The 13,243-nt window shown below is 43.6% G+C and overlaps 1 protein-coding gene across 1 annotated transcript in view; it reads right to left on the reverse strand.

The window, feature by feature from the left end:
- Nucleotides 1-499: 499 nt before the first annotated feature.
- Msn (moesin) overlaps nt 500-13,243 on the reverse strand; it is a 68,796-nt gene continuing 56,052 nt past the window's right edge. The window contains exons 5-13 of the mRNA XM_074063385.1: nt 12,550-12,633; nt 11,586-11,732; nt 10,133-10,229; nt 8,268-8,431; nt 5,480-5,610; nt 5,064-5,224; nt 3,795-3,887; nt 3,235-3,459; nt 500-2,695 (exon numbers count right to left, since the gene is read on the reverse strand). Of these exons, the coding sequence (XP_073919486.1) occupies nt 2,531-2,695; nt 3,235-3,459; nt 3,795-3,887; nt 5,064-5,224; nt 5,480-5,610; nt 8,268-8,431; nt 10,133-10,229; nt 11,586-11,732; nt 12,550-12,633 (1,267 nt within the window). The 3' untranslated portion in view covers nt 500-2,530. The remainder of the gene's footprint in view (nt 2,696-3,234; nt 3,460-3,794; nt 3,888-5,063; nt 5,225-5,479; nt 5,611-8,267; nt 8,432-10,132; nt 10,230-11,585; nt 11,733-12,549; nt 12,634-13,243) is intronic.

The following is a 13,243-nucleotide window of genomic DNA, read 5'->3' on the forward strand; positions in this document are numbered from 1 at the left end:
GGGTATAGTGATACGCAGCTGTAATCCCAGCTCTTGGAAGCCTAAGGCAGGATGGCTTCAGGCCACTCTGGGCTGCATAGCCTCTATCTATGTTCCAATGCTGATCAAGTCTAGGAGCCTCACACAGTTAATGTTGGGCTCATACCACACTAGAAAAGTTGGCTTGGAACTGCAGATGTGGCAGTCTATTAGGTTTGACAGTCCTGTGACTTGAGAGTTATCCTGCTTTATTTTTGAGCTTATCCTTCTTGTTCAATAAAATGGGGATAGTTATATTCCTCCTCCCCATAGTGAGGATAAAATGAGATCAAGGGGAAGGTGGTCTATAGAGTAGAAATTACAATGAAATAGTTTTTTTTTTCCTTTCAGTGGTACAGCATTTAAACTCAGAGCCTTGTGCCTGCTATACAGGAGCTCTAGCACTTGAGCCATGCCTCCAGCCCTACAATGAAATATCTTATAGCTACCCACCCCTACCACAAAAAAGATCGAGTCATAGTGAAGTCTTCCTAACTTTTATTGGCACTGAAATAGAACATGGGTTGAGCATAAACCCCTCCAAAACAATTTTTAAAAAACCCAAAAATACACATAAAACCTGAATATAAAATCTAACCTTTCTCCCCAACCTCCCTGGGGTGGGTTACTGCCCTTAAGGCAACTAGATTGCCCCACAATTCCAGATTTGAATTTAACTGATATAGGACATATCACCTAGTAAGTGTCAATATAATTCACAGCAATGCATACAAGACTCCCCATGGTTAAGTGGTGTATGGGATGGGGGGAGGCTGAGGGAGGTTCTGGGCTAGGGGAACTGGATGGAGGGACAAGACAGCCCCTTGGGTACTAAACCCTGGGGAGAAGGCAAACAGGAACAATAAAACCAAATAATAAGTACTTTAAAAACTGGATTGTATGACCTATAGTGACAGGTAACATCACTAATACTGAAAGCTTACATAATTGTTTCTGGCAAAATATTCTTTAATAATATAGTATATGCTTCCTAGGTGTAGGGGTGATAAAGGAATGAGGCCAAAATGATTCTGCCCCAAGACTAACATCTATTAATACTGCATTAGCAAGAAAGGCAGAAATCAATGTTGATTAGATATCACTAGAATATATAATACTGGCAGAAAGTAAAAGAGCAAACAGGAGATAGGACAAAGAAGCTGCTCCTGGCATGAGAGCAAGAGGTGGGGGTGTGGAAGGGACCAGGCCAGAATACTCAGAAGCTCTATGGTATATAGTTCCAAGGGACAGCACAGCTGGTGACAAGACCTGGGTTAGAGGTTTGTCAGAGGCAGGGCCCAGTCACCACCTTGGAACAGGGGTGATGAGCAGGGACTATTGGGCACCTGAGAGGGTTGAGTAAACTGTGGGACTAGAGGCAAGGCATTCTCTCTCTACACAGATTCCTCTATGTACTCCCTAATTGAGCCTACTGGCAGCAAAGATCTAGGACTCACTGAACCAAGGCCTGCTGTGAAGCAGGAGCTGTGGCTCTAGTATCTCTGATAGGGGAAGTGGCCTAGAACTCCTGGCATAGAAAACACTGAAGCCAGGTGTGAACATTTCCTCCCTTTTGGTAAGAGCTATAGGTGAGGCTGGCTGAGCTTTGTGTTACTCATCCCTGCTGTTCTAGCTGGAGGAGATTTGGGGATTGGAGGGTAAAGAGACAGATGCAGAGAAATAACCAAGGACCTGGAATAAAAAGGGGTACCTCTGCCCATAGGCTTACATGACACAAGCTTAGGCTCCCATAAGGCATAGGGGCAGGATCTCTTACCCATCCTTGCCTGAACAGAAGAGTCAATGGCCTTCTGGGATGTCAGTGAAGCCTCTTGAAGGCACTGTCTCCCCCATCCCACCCTGGGGAGAAAATGAGTCCCTGAACTCAGGGACAAGGCTTATTGGGACTGAGTTTTTAACAGGCCCAACCTAGGAGGTAGAAACAAGAATGACTACACATCTCTTTATCCTCCAATCATTACAAAGCCTAAATAACTCTAAAAGGGATGGGCATTGGGAGGCCAAATCCTAGGTCAGGTGACATACTAGAGCAGATAGCCAGGGCTCTGCCTCCTTACCTAAACCCTGTGATACTCCAATCTTTCAAATCACAGGACTTGAAAGAGGAAGGCTGTGGTGAGGCACAGGAGGGGAGCTAGCTTTCAATCTACTCCACACTTGATTCCCATAAGATAACAGTAAGTGTGGGAGTGTTTGCCAAATCTAGTGGAAAGTGCCTCTGAGCTGGGGAAGTGGTCTTTCTAGCAAGCTAAATTAAATGGGACAGAAAAGGAAAAAAGAGTCCCATTGGCACCACAGTGGGCTATTTGTCTGCCCAGGGATGTGAGTGGGGGCTGAGGAAGTAGATTTGGTCCTATGGCTGCACTGAATGCTTGGCATGATTCCAGGGCTGCTCTAGTTAGTGGCTCCAGCACAGTGTGAGTTACGCAATGGTATAGAGTGTGGAGGCAAGGATGAAGGGAGGAGGGGGTCCCTGGAGGCTGGGTGCCCATTACATGGATTCAAACTCATCAATGCGCTGCTTGGTGTTGCCCTGTCGAATCTGGCGCAGGGTCTTGTATTTGTCTCGGCCCAGTCGCATGTTCTCAGCATGGATCATGTCATTGGCAGTCTTCTTGGACTCATCACGGGCATTCGCCAGCTCTGAAGTGAGGGCCTGTGGGAATGCAAGGGTCAGTGGCTTCCTCTCATTTTAACTCCACTTGATCAGATTTTTCTTCTGTTCCTTTCCCTTCCTCTCTCCAGCCCATATCACCCATATGAACTGACATAGGACAGAGAAAGAGAGAAAGAGAAAGAGAAAGAGAGAGAGAGAGAGAGAGAGAGAACAAACACAAGAGAGCACGCCATTTCCAACTTTACTAGTACTACAGTGGGCAAGAATTAAAACACACATACTTAGGTAACTAATTGATGATGGTGAGTATCCCTTGAAGAGTAGAACAATACACAAAAGATTCAGGTAGGAATTTTTTCTTCTAGCTATGTTGTGAATGTAAGTGGGGCAGAGAAAAAAATCAAAAAGGGAGGAGGTGCCTCCCCTTTAAAGTTTCACTTGAAATAGGCTCAGACTCCCATACAGCACTGAGATAGGCTGCTATACCTATCCTTACATGATAGTCTAGGAAATGCCATGGGCTATTAAGTCAATGCACACAGTCTCCTTTCCCTGACTCTTGCACTCTGCTTAGCTACCTTCAGATGCTTCTGCACACGCTCGTTCTTCTCTGCCTCAGTGGTACGTTCCTCCTCACTGCGGTCCTTGGCCATGGCATCAGCCCGCAGGTCAGCACTGGCCTCCGCCCCGTTCTCATCCTGTTCATCCTGCTCATTCTCAGCAGGCTCCGCCACATGAGGTGTACTCATGGCAGTCTTCAGCTCAGCACGTGTCTTCTCTAAGTCTTCCTGTACCATCTGGGCCTGTTCAGAGACAGAAAAAGAGGAACTGGCAGTCAGACCAAGTAACTTTTGGCAACCTCAGCATGCTCATAACAGTCTGTACGAGGCAGACAGCAGGTGGAATAAGTCACTTCATTTGCCTGATCCCTAGTTTTCTCAGTTGTAAAATAAGAACATTTGTACCACCTTCCAAGGGGCATTGAGGAATTCTGTAAAGTGCTTAAGAAAGCCTCTCATAATGCCTGTTGTCAAAGATTAAAAAGAAAAGGAAGCCCAAATCTAAGGAATTTAAGAAGTTGGAATATATACATGTGGTACTTCCCCTACACAATGCTTTGCTGAGTGCTGTACCTTACCTTCTGCTGCCACTCCACAGCCTCACTCTCCTTTTTCTGTCGGGCCATTTCCAGCTGAGAGATCCGAGCTGTCAGCTCTGCCATTTCTGAAGCCTATGGATAAATAAGAAACCTGTGAGAGCTGGGCCTTCTGGTCCTCAGGGACCTAGTGTTTGCCACCCCAGTCCTGCTGGGAAACCAGTAGGGAACCTGCTGCTCCACTTGCTTGCAGTCCAGTGGCTCTTTTAGCCAAACCACTCCATTCCAGTCCCATCTTCCATACCCACCACTTCCTTTTAAGTCAAAGCTAGACTATAGGTCTCCTGAAACAAACAACATGTCACCTCTGTCCCTCTTCCTCTCTCAATATTGCCAAGAATGCATGTAGTTGGGGCCTTAGGAAAGCTTTAGAGATCACTGTCTGAAAGGTAGACCCTTCCCTGCTGTCCTAGAATGCTCAGGTCTCCACTAAGACTCTTCCCAGAACAAGTATAAGAAAGATACTCAAGTATCACAAGGCAATCTGAACAAGGGGGAAAAAAAGTTTATGCACACCCTCACACCTTGGGCAAACTGCCCATGATAGCCTCTTCCTGAGAGATGAGGCTTAGTTCTCTCTATTCCCACCCAAAGTAGTACAAAGGAAGAGTACATGCCAAGGAATCTGGGACACAAATTTTTATTTCTAACCCTTGGGAATTATGAAAAAATGCATGGATGCTCATCCTAGTCCCCCACCCCAAAATGCTTGGACACACAGTTTTGCATGTGACTTTATGGAACAGGCAGCAGAAAAGGAATGCAATCTTTGCTCAACCACAACTCACAGTTAAGAGACTTTGGCAAGTCTCTTAATCAACCTGAGACCTAATTTCCTTATTTGGGCATATTATCCTATCTGAGAGCTAATCCCATAGGGATAATGGAAAAATTAAGAAAGCAAGGAAAAGGAAAATATGGCTAAGATAAACACACACAATAGGTACTTAACTAATTATGAGTCCCTTTTATTTCTTTCCTTCTTCCCTTTTCCTTTGCCAGGTTAGCAAGTCAGATCTTCAAGGAATAAGAAAGTGAATAAAAACTAAATGTTAGGGAAAACCTTTGGTGAAGTTCGAGGGGCCTATGCCAGTGCTTCTCAGCTTGCTTCTGAATGAGCTATTAGAGAGACCTGTGGCGTGGAAACGTGCTGGCAAGAGTAAGTCCTGTAAGCAGAGGTAGCTATAGATAGATCAGCAGACAAGGAAGAAAATGCAGATCCCACAACTCCAACCAATTGTGCAGCTTTACCAACTGTTCCTGAGTCTTCTTCTGGTCCCGAGAAGCCTGAAGCAGGGCCTCCTTGGCCTCCTCAGCTTCTTGACGCTCCCTGGCCAGCTTTTCAGCCTCGCTCTGGGCACGCTTCCGTTCCTGCTCAAGTTCCAGAGCCCTGCGAGTCTGTTCTTCCAGTTCTGAGCAGAAAAAGCAGGGAGAAGATGGTGAAGGGCACAGAGGTGAAGTTGACATGTGAGCTTCCTTCCCAGAAATGTTTCGCCTCCATGGCAAAGCTAGCAGAAGGTTCTGAGAACTCTTCTTGCCTCATCCTTCATCTACTCTGTGACCACACCTGGACTACATGGCCTCAGTCTATAGCTCAGGCAGAAGGGTCTCCAGCTCAAGGAAAGGTTCTGGGGAAAGCCAATCTCCAAGATGACCCTAAGCCTCACCTTGCTGAGCCTTCTTAGTCTGTTCCTCAATCTGTTTCAGCTTCTCCATCAGTTCTTCCTTCTCCCGTTCAATCTTTTCCTTCTCCTTTTCTGCCATCTCACGCTTCTTCTTCTCATTTTCCAGAAGAGCACTATGGAAGGAACAGGAGAGATGTAACAACATAGTAAAGTTGCATGGAAACCGAATTTCCTGGCCCTGTGTTCCTAAGCCTCCACCCTTCCAACACATCCAGGGTTTATAAGCTTGAACCACTCTCCCTTTCCTCTATATCCCTGCCCTTACATTATAGCCCCATATGGGCTGGTATACTCAGGGCCCAGTCTGTTTGCCCCCAAGTCAGGAGACCCAAACTGGAATCCTTGCTCTCAGAATAATCCACCGGATGACTTTAGTTATGTTGCTACTTTGCTCTGTCCTCAGTTCCCCTATCAGTAAAATGGCCTACTAATTCCTGACCTATCTGTCTTGTGGAATCATAGGAAACAAGTTTTGTCTTTGTGTTGGGATGTCATACTTCAAGTCTGGAGATTTCTGTCCCTTGGTGAATGTCTTTTCTTCCTCTGAGCCTTCAGAATACTTGGTATACCCTTTCCCACATGTCTTATTTTCCACTGCTCAATATATATGTATGAAATGAATGACACAGCCATTTTGTGTGTGTGTGTGTGTGTGTGTGTGTGATCTTTCCCTCTCTCTCCTACTAGATTGTGAGGTCACAGAGGGAAGGTTCCTGCCAGATGCAGCTCTGTAAACTACTCTCCAATCCTGGTAAATTTTTTCTTAATAAATGTGATCCTTGGTGTCTAAACATTCATATATGGAGTAATTTCCAGCGTACTAGATTAGAATCCTTCTGAGATTCCAAATTCTTTATGACAGAGTACCTACTAGAGCAGTGCTCCTCGAACCCTAACATGCCTAAGAATCACCAAGGACTGACCTTCGTAGTTCATTGAGATGAAATTCACGTAATATAAAATTAACCATTTTAAAGTGAACAACTCAGTGGCATTTAGCACATTCACAATGTTGTGCAAGCACCACTTTTTCTAGTTCCAAACATTTTCATTACTCCAAAGTAAAAGCCCATACCCATCAAGCAGTTTCTCCCCATCTTCCCTCCCTAGTCCCTAAAAACCACCAAACTACATTCTGTTTCTATAGATTTTTCTCTTCTAGATTACTTCCGATAAATGGAATCTGACTTCTTTCACTTAACATTATATTCTAGAGGTACCTCCACATTGTAGCATATATGGCTGAGTAATATTCTGCTCTAGTTTAGATATGGTCTATCCCTTCCCATCAAAGTTTCACATACTAGGGGTTTGCTCCCCAATGTAATGGTATTGAGAGGTGGTGAAACCTTTGAGGTGGAGCCTAGTGGGAGATGATTAGGTCACTGGGGGAACCATTCTCAAAAGTGATTAATGCTTGTCTGGAGGGAGTGGATTAGGACTCACAGGACTAGATTAGTATTTGAGACAGTGGCTTGTTATAAAGTGAGCCTGGCACGTCTCCTGAATTGATCTTCCACATGTGACACTCTCCATTTTTGCACATAATGGAGACGTAATGTCTGCCATGTTATGAAACAGTATGAGGCTCTCACCAAATGTAGCAGCCCAATCTTGGACTTCTCAGCCTCCAAAACCATCAGTCAAAATAAACCTCTTTTCTTTATAAAATACTCAGCCTCATGTATTGTCACAGTAACACAAAATAGATTAAGATATATTCCATTATGTATATTTACAATTCATTTATCCATTTATCCACTGACAAACATTTGGGCTATTTCAACCTTTTAGTTATTTTCAATAGTGTTGCTATGAACATGTGTGTACATGTATTTGTCTAAACATACATTTTCAATTTTGTTGGGTACTTATCTAGAAGTGGGATTGCAAGATCATGTAGTAATTCTATTTTTAACTTCTTGAGGAACTGTCAAACTGTTTTCTGCCATTTCACATTCCTACCAGCAATGTACATGAGTTGTAATTTCTCCACAACCTCATTAACACTTATTTCTCAGTTTTATTTCTCTTCTTGGCAGTACTGGGGATTGAACTTAGGGCCTCACACTTGCTAGGCATGCATTCTACCATGTGAACCATCCCACCAGCCCTCCAGTTCTCTTTCTTATAGCCATACTAATGAATGTAAAGTAGTACCTAATTATGGCTTTCATTTGAATTTCCCTAATGAGTAAGGATATTTTCCTGGGCCTACTGACTATCTGCATATCTTCTTTGGAGAAACAGTCAACCTGGGATCTTAAGATGCAGATTCTCATCAGTAAGTCTAGGACAGGGTCTCAGAGCTTGCCTTTCTTAATTCCCAAGTTGATGCTGATGCTGTTAGCCTCAGATTACTTGGAATATCAAGGACTAAGGGCTTTGTAGGGAAAATTCTGGGGGCTTTGCCCATTTCTACTCCAAATACCCTGCAGAATTCAGGCTCAAATGTGTCTGGAGCCCTTGGCTACTATCACTATATTGGTCAGTTAGCCTGGAGCAATCCAGAGTCTACCTGGTACAGCAATGGCGTGAGGGTCATAGACAATGGGAAACTATGAAATGCCCCTCCCTCTTATAAGCCTCTGAAATCTTAAGATCTGATGCCTGCTTCCCAAGAACAAGGATGCTCATGCCTGAGACTAAATGTAGGGGCTATCATCCCTAAACAGTTCATTTATTTCCAGTCCTGGGTTGGCTTCATATCCTGTCTTGGCAGGCTGGGCACCTTTGAGAGGCTTCTTTACCCCAGGTCTGCAGCACCTACCGTTCCATCTGTTTCTGGTGCTTCTCCTCCCGGGCCTGTGCCTTCATCTGCTGTACCTCAATGGTGTCAGGCTTGCGACGGCGCATGTATAGCTCATGGTTCCCCATGCACAGGGCCAAGATCCGCTTGTTAATCCTCAGTCGGGGAGCATAGAAGACAAAGTCCTGGTGAGAAAACAGCAGTCAAAAAAGAGTCTGGAAGAGGTTGAACTTGAGCTTCTACCTACTGAAAAGTTAAATCCAAAAACATGGAGAGACTGTTTAATTCCATCCTTTGCACTACAGATGGGAATGATTCAGGGTGGTGAAGTGATTTGCCCAGAGTCAGACAGCAGTTTTGCAGTAGACCCAAGACTAGAACCCAGGTTTCTTGTCTCTAAGACCAGTGCTCTTTCCACCAAGCCACAGTTTCTTTCAACCTTTAGTTAAGAAAAGCATCCTAAAATACCCTCAATTCAGTTGAAGGATTAGAACTGACTTTCTCTGCTAATTAGGTCTCACTGAATTCTAAGGGGAGGGTCTCTCAGAAGCCAAACAATCCCTGTATAATACCATAATGGGTACAGTGTGAGTGTTGAACTGTTTTTGTAATCTCCAAAAGGCATATCCTAGACCCAGCCCCTTAAACTGTTCTTGGAACAAGGCAGGTTTTAAATACATACATGAACACATAAATCCCTAAACATTGATTGTCCTGGGCGTTGTTTGTTAAATAGGCCCTTGATCTCAGCTGGCTTTGTTACTTACCTTTTTCTGATGAATGTTGAGCACAGCAGCAATAAAAAAAACACACATAAAAAAACCCAGTGAGTTTGAATTTCTTACTACAGATACCACTGGACCAAGGTCACCAGCCAATGAGCTAACCACCATCTCCTCTGCCACTGAACCCAAATTGCTATCATTCATATACCTTAGGGTAGAATGGAAGGAGCACAGGCTCTTAAAGTCGAATAACCCAGCTCTAATGTTTTTAGCTGAGGAAATCACTCCATCTCTCTGAATCTCAATTTCATCAATTCAGTGGGTATGCTACTACACACCTGCCCATGTAGTTGAGGCTTTAAGGAGATAACATATATTTTTACTTAACAGGGGAAATTCAGACATCTCAGAGCTGGAGAAGGGTGAGCCCTCACAAAATAGTTCAGGGTCAGCATGGCCACTGGCTCTTCTTGGAAACAAGGTACACCAGGAGAACAGAACCTCATCTCAGATTTCTATCATACTCTCAATTGACAGCCTTCTGGTCTTATTAGCTGCAGGCAACTGAGTGAGTGAGAAGTGTGATGGATCTGCTAAAGTAAGGACTGGACTCAAAGCATTTTCTTCATCTTAGGTTGTTCTGGAGAAAAGTCTGAGTGGGCAGCAATAAAGCTATAGAAAAAAACCAAATTTGGAAGATCATCTTTAGAGCTGGATTTCTCCTGGCTCTGCCCTTTTTCCACAATTAAAGATAAACCAAACACATGAACAGTGTCTGCCTTCTGAGCTCAGGGACTTGGAAAGGTGAGGTGCATTCTGTTTCCACCACAGTACTCAAAACAAAAGGTGATGGCTAAGAAGCAGAACTTAGGACTGTCTGTGCTACTCCCCATTCACAGAGGAAGATGGATATTAGGGTGGCACCTGAGACACAGATAGCAGAATGGCACCAGCTACAGGATGCCTTCTGGCCATTTGTTAGCACTGATATCCCATTTCATCTCAGTTTCCATTTATGCCTCCTGCTCATATGTGCATGTACACCTGCATGTATATGCACACACACCAGAATAGGAAGACAAAAACTATGATGTGATTGCTCCTAGCATTATCCAAACCTTAGCAAAGTACCTGTCATAGTCAGAGGGAGGGGTCACTCACCGGAGCTTTTTTGTCAATAGGCTTGATGACAAATTTCTTATCATTGAAAGAGATGTTCCTGATTTCACTCCAGGGAAAGCCAATCTTAGGAGTCAATCTGTACAAATGGAGACCACCAACATCAGGACAAGGGCAAGACAAAAAGACATAGAGAGCTAGTGCCCCCACATAAAAACTTCTTCCTTGAGAAAGTAGACCCATTGTCAGTTCAACCTGTGTATTACATGGCACCGAGTCAATTGCCAGCATTGAGGTTGCATAAAAGACTTCCTTATACACAACCAACATACTTCTTGTTCTTATCTCCAAGATTTGTTTTGTTCCATTTTTGGTTGAGGCACAGACCTTGTAATCCTGCAAGAGAATCTTAGCCCTATTTAACTGATATACACACATATATATATATATGTGTGTGTGTGTATATACATATATATAATGAATTCCATGATTCAGAAGTTATATGGAATGATAATCAAGACTCCATCTTCACCCAAGGCAAACCAAAGGGGAAAATAAGCAAGTGAGATAAGGCTATGGCAAAGATTATAGGCCAAAAGTACTAAATCATTACATGGGACTTAAACCTAATTACAAATCTTGACAAAATACATTCTAGGTCCATACTGTACCCCCCAGAAAATGCAATGAAAGTCACATATATAATTTTAAGTTTTCTATGCCATGTGAAAATGAGTGAAAAACAAATAGGTGGAACTAATTATAATAATAGTTTAATTAACCCAATATACCCCAAATACTATCATTTGAACATGTAAGCCAAAATTTAAAAAAAAATTGAGACATTTTACATTCTATTATTATCTTAGCTCTAAAAGGTTCCCCAAAAGCTCATGTGGTTTGGTCTATACCTAATGGCATATTGGGAGATGGTGGAAATTTTAGCAGATAGAGCCTAGTTGAAGGAAGCAGGTCATTGGTGCCAGGCCCTGGAAGGGTGTTTTAAGAGCCCAGCTCCTTCCTCTCTCACTCTCTGCTTCCTGGCTGCCATGAAGTGAGCAGCTTTACTCTATCCATGCTCTCTACAGGCCCAAAAAGCAATCGGGCCAAGCAACCATGGACTGAAACCTCTGAAATCATGAGCTAAAATAAATCTTTCCTCTTTTAAGTTGATTTCTCTTAGGTACTTTGTCACAATGACAGCGAGGTGACTAACACACATTTGTTTTTTGACATTACGTCTTTAAAGTCTGGTGCATACGTTATAACATGCTTTATAGTAGCAACATTTTAAGTGCTCAATAGCTACATGTGGGTAGTGGCTACCATGGTGGACAGCACAAGTCTAGTCAATACAGGATTTAGAGGTTTAAGTGAGGTTGTACAATCATCTGGGCTAGACTAAATTAGGAAGGAAAAGAACTAAGAACATGGTGAGGGTTGAGCCCTATGTGTCAAAATGACCCAAATAAACTAAGAGAAGTCTGAAGTATACCTGTCATTCTGCTCATAGATGTTGAGACCCAGGGCATCAACCCCCAGCCACAGCTCTGAGCCTTTCTTGTTCTTGATGCTGAAGTAGTTCACACCATACATCTCCAGGTCTTGAGCAATCTTCAGATATTCCAGGACAGCATCCTCCCTAAATGACGACAGGCAGGAAAGGGTATGTGCGGAGGGAAGTCTGTGAATCAGACTCAGGAAGACAGAGAAGCTTGCTTGCTTTCTGTTTCTGACAAGAATCTGGCTATCAGGAATAGGAAAGGGGATAGAATGAGCAGATAATGGAGAATGGAGAATGCACATGACTTTTGTCACACAGAAGCTGCTATTAGGAACCCAAAGTCCAAAACTCTCAAGAGGAATAAGGGTAGGCCGACCCTTGCTGGCCTCTGGAATGTTAGTTGCCATAGAAGCTATTTTCTTCCTACCATTCACTATGCAAGCCTCTTTTATACAAGCACCCTTTTTAGATAAGGTGGTGAAGGAAAATGATGAGGTTTGTCCCTCAACTAGAAAACTCCCAAATGCTTTGCAATGTACAAGCAACTTTCCCACTTCCTTTCAGGGGAGGAACAGTATACTAGGTAGCCCAGAAACTCCCTAGGGATCCTGAGGTCCCCTCCATTTCTTTGTGGTCCAAACTATTTAGGCTACTAGCGGCCACCATTCATCTAAACAAACAACAGCAGTCTTAATAATGGTTCAGGTTTGACTTCTAAAGTGCTGGAATCAGGCTAGAGGCATGGCTCAAGTGGTAAAAGTGCCTGCCTAGCAAGCACAAGGTCCTGAATTCAAACCCCAGTATCACCAAAAAAAAAAGTTTAAGTACCAGAATCTCCCTTATCTCTCTCTCTAACATTCACCAAAGTCCCAGGTCATCTGCCTCTTTTCCTTAGAATCCAATGTCATTCTCCCTAGAAAGGCAGTGGGGCCCATAGCTGGTAAGACAGACTTACCTAAGCATGCCCCGGTGTTCCTCATGCCACACCTGGATCCGCTCCTCCCACTGGTCCTTATTGAGTTTGTGCTGCTCCAGGACTCTGGAAAGCCAATGGATGGTAAGTGCAAAGACCATGGGCAGGAGGGAAACTAAGAGGTTGGTGAAAATGTGAGGTCAGCCCATTTAAGGTCCGTCACACTGGACTCAGACTGAAATTACTGTAGAAGGTATTAGACATAAGGAGCTGCTAAGAGGTAAGAGAGCTACAAGAATGGATGACCAAGAAGGACAATGGGATAATCTTCCTTTGTATCTTTAACCAGAAAACTCAATAATGTGCTTTAGCCACCAAACACAGCAATAATATATCAAAAGTCTGTACTGACCTGAGGGGCTAAGAGTAGAGATGGGCCTCACAGAGCTAGGCACATTCTCTCCAAGATCCTCTTGGGAACAATTGTTTGTATTTCTAAGAATATTGTTCAGAGATGAGAAGATAGCTTTTTGATACAGAACAGAGAACTAAGCCCAAACAGCTTTTGGGGAAACTAACAGGCCCAACCTCCCAGATCTACTAGATTGTAAACAAGGTTTTCTTTAAACATGTCATCTCAGACATCATGGCAATGACTCAGAAAGAGTCCCAGGACACAACTAGTTTCCCTAATCCCTTCTGATGGGTTGTGCACATACTACAACTCCAATGGCAC

This window comes from Castor canadensis, chromosome X (assembly GCF_047511655.1).
Source record: "Castor canadensis chromosome X, mCasCan1.hap1v2, whole genome shotgun sequence".
NCBI lineage: Eukaryota > Metazoa > Chordata > Mammalia > Rodentia > Castoridae > Castor > Castor canadensis.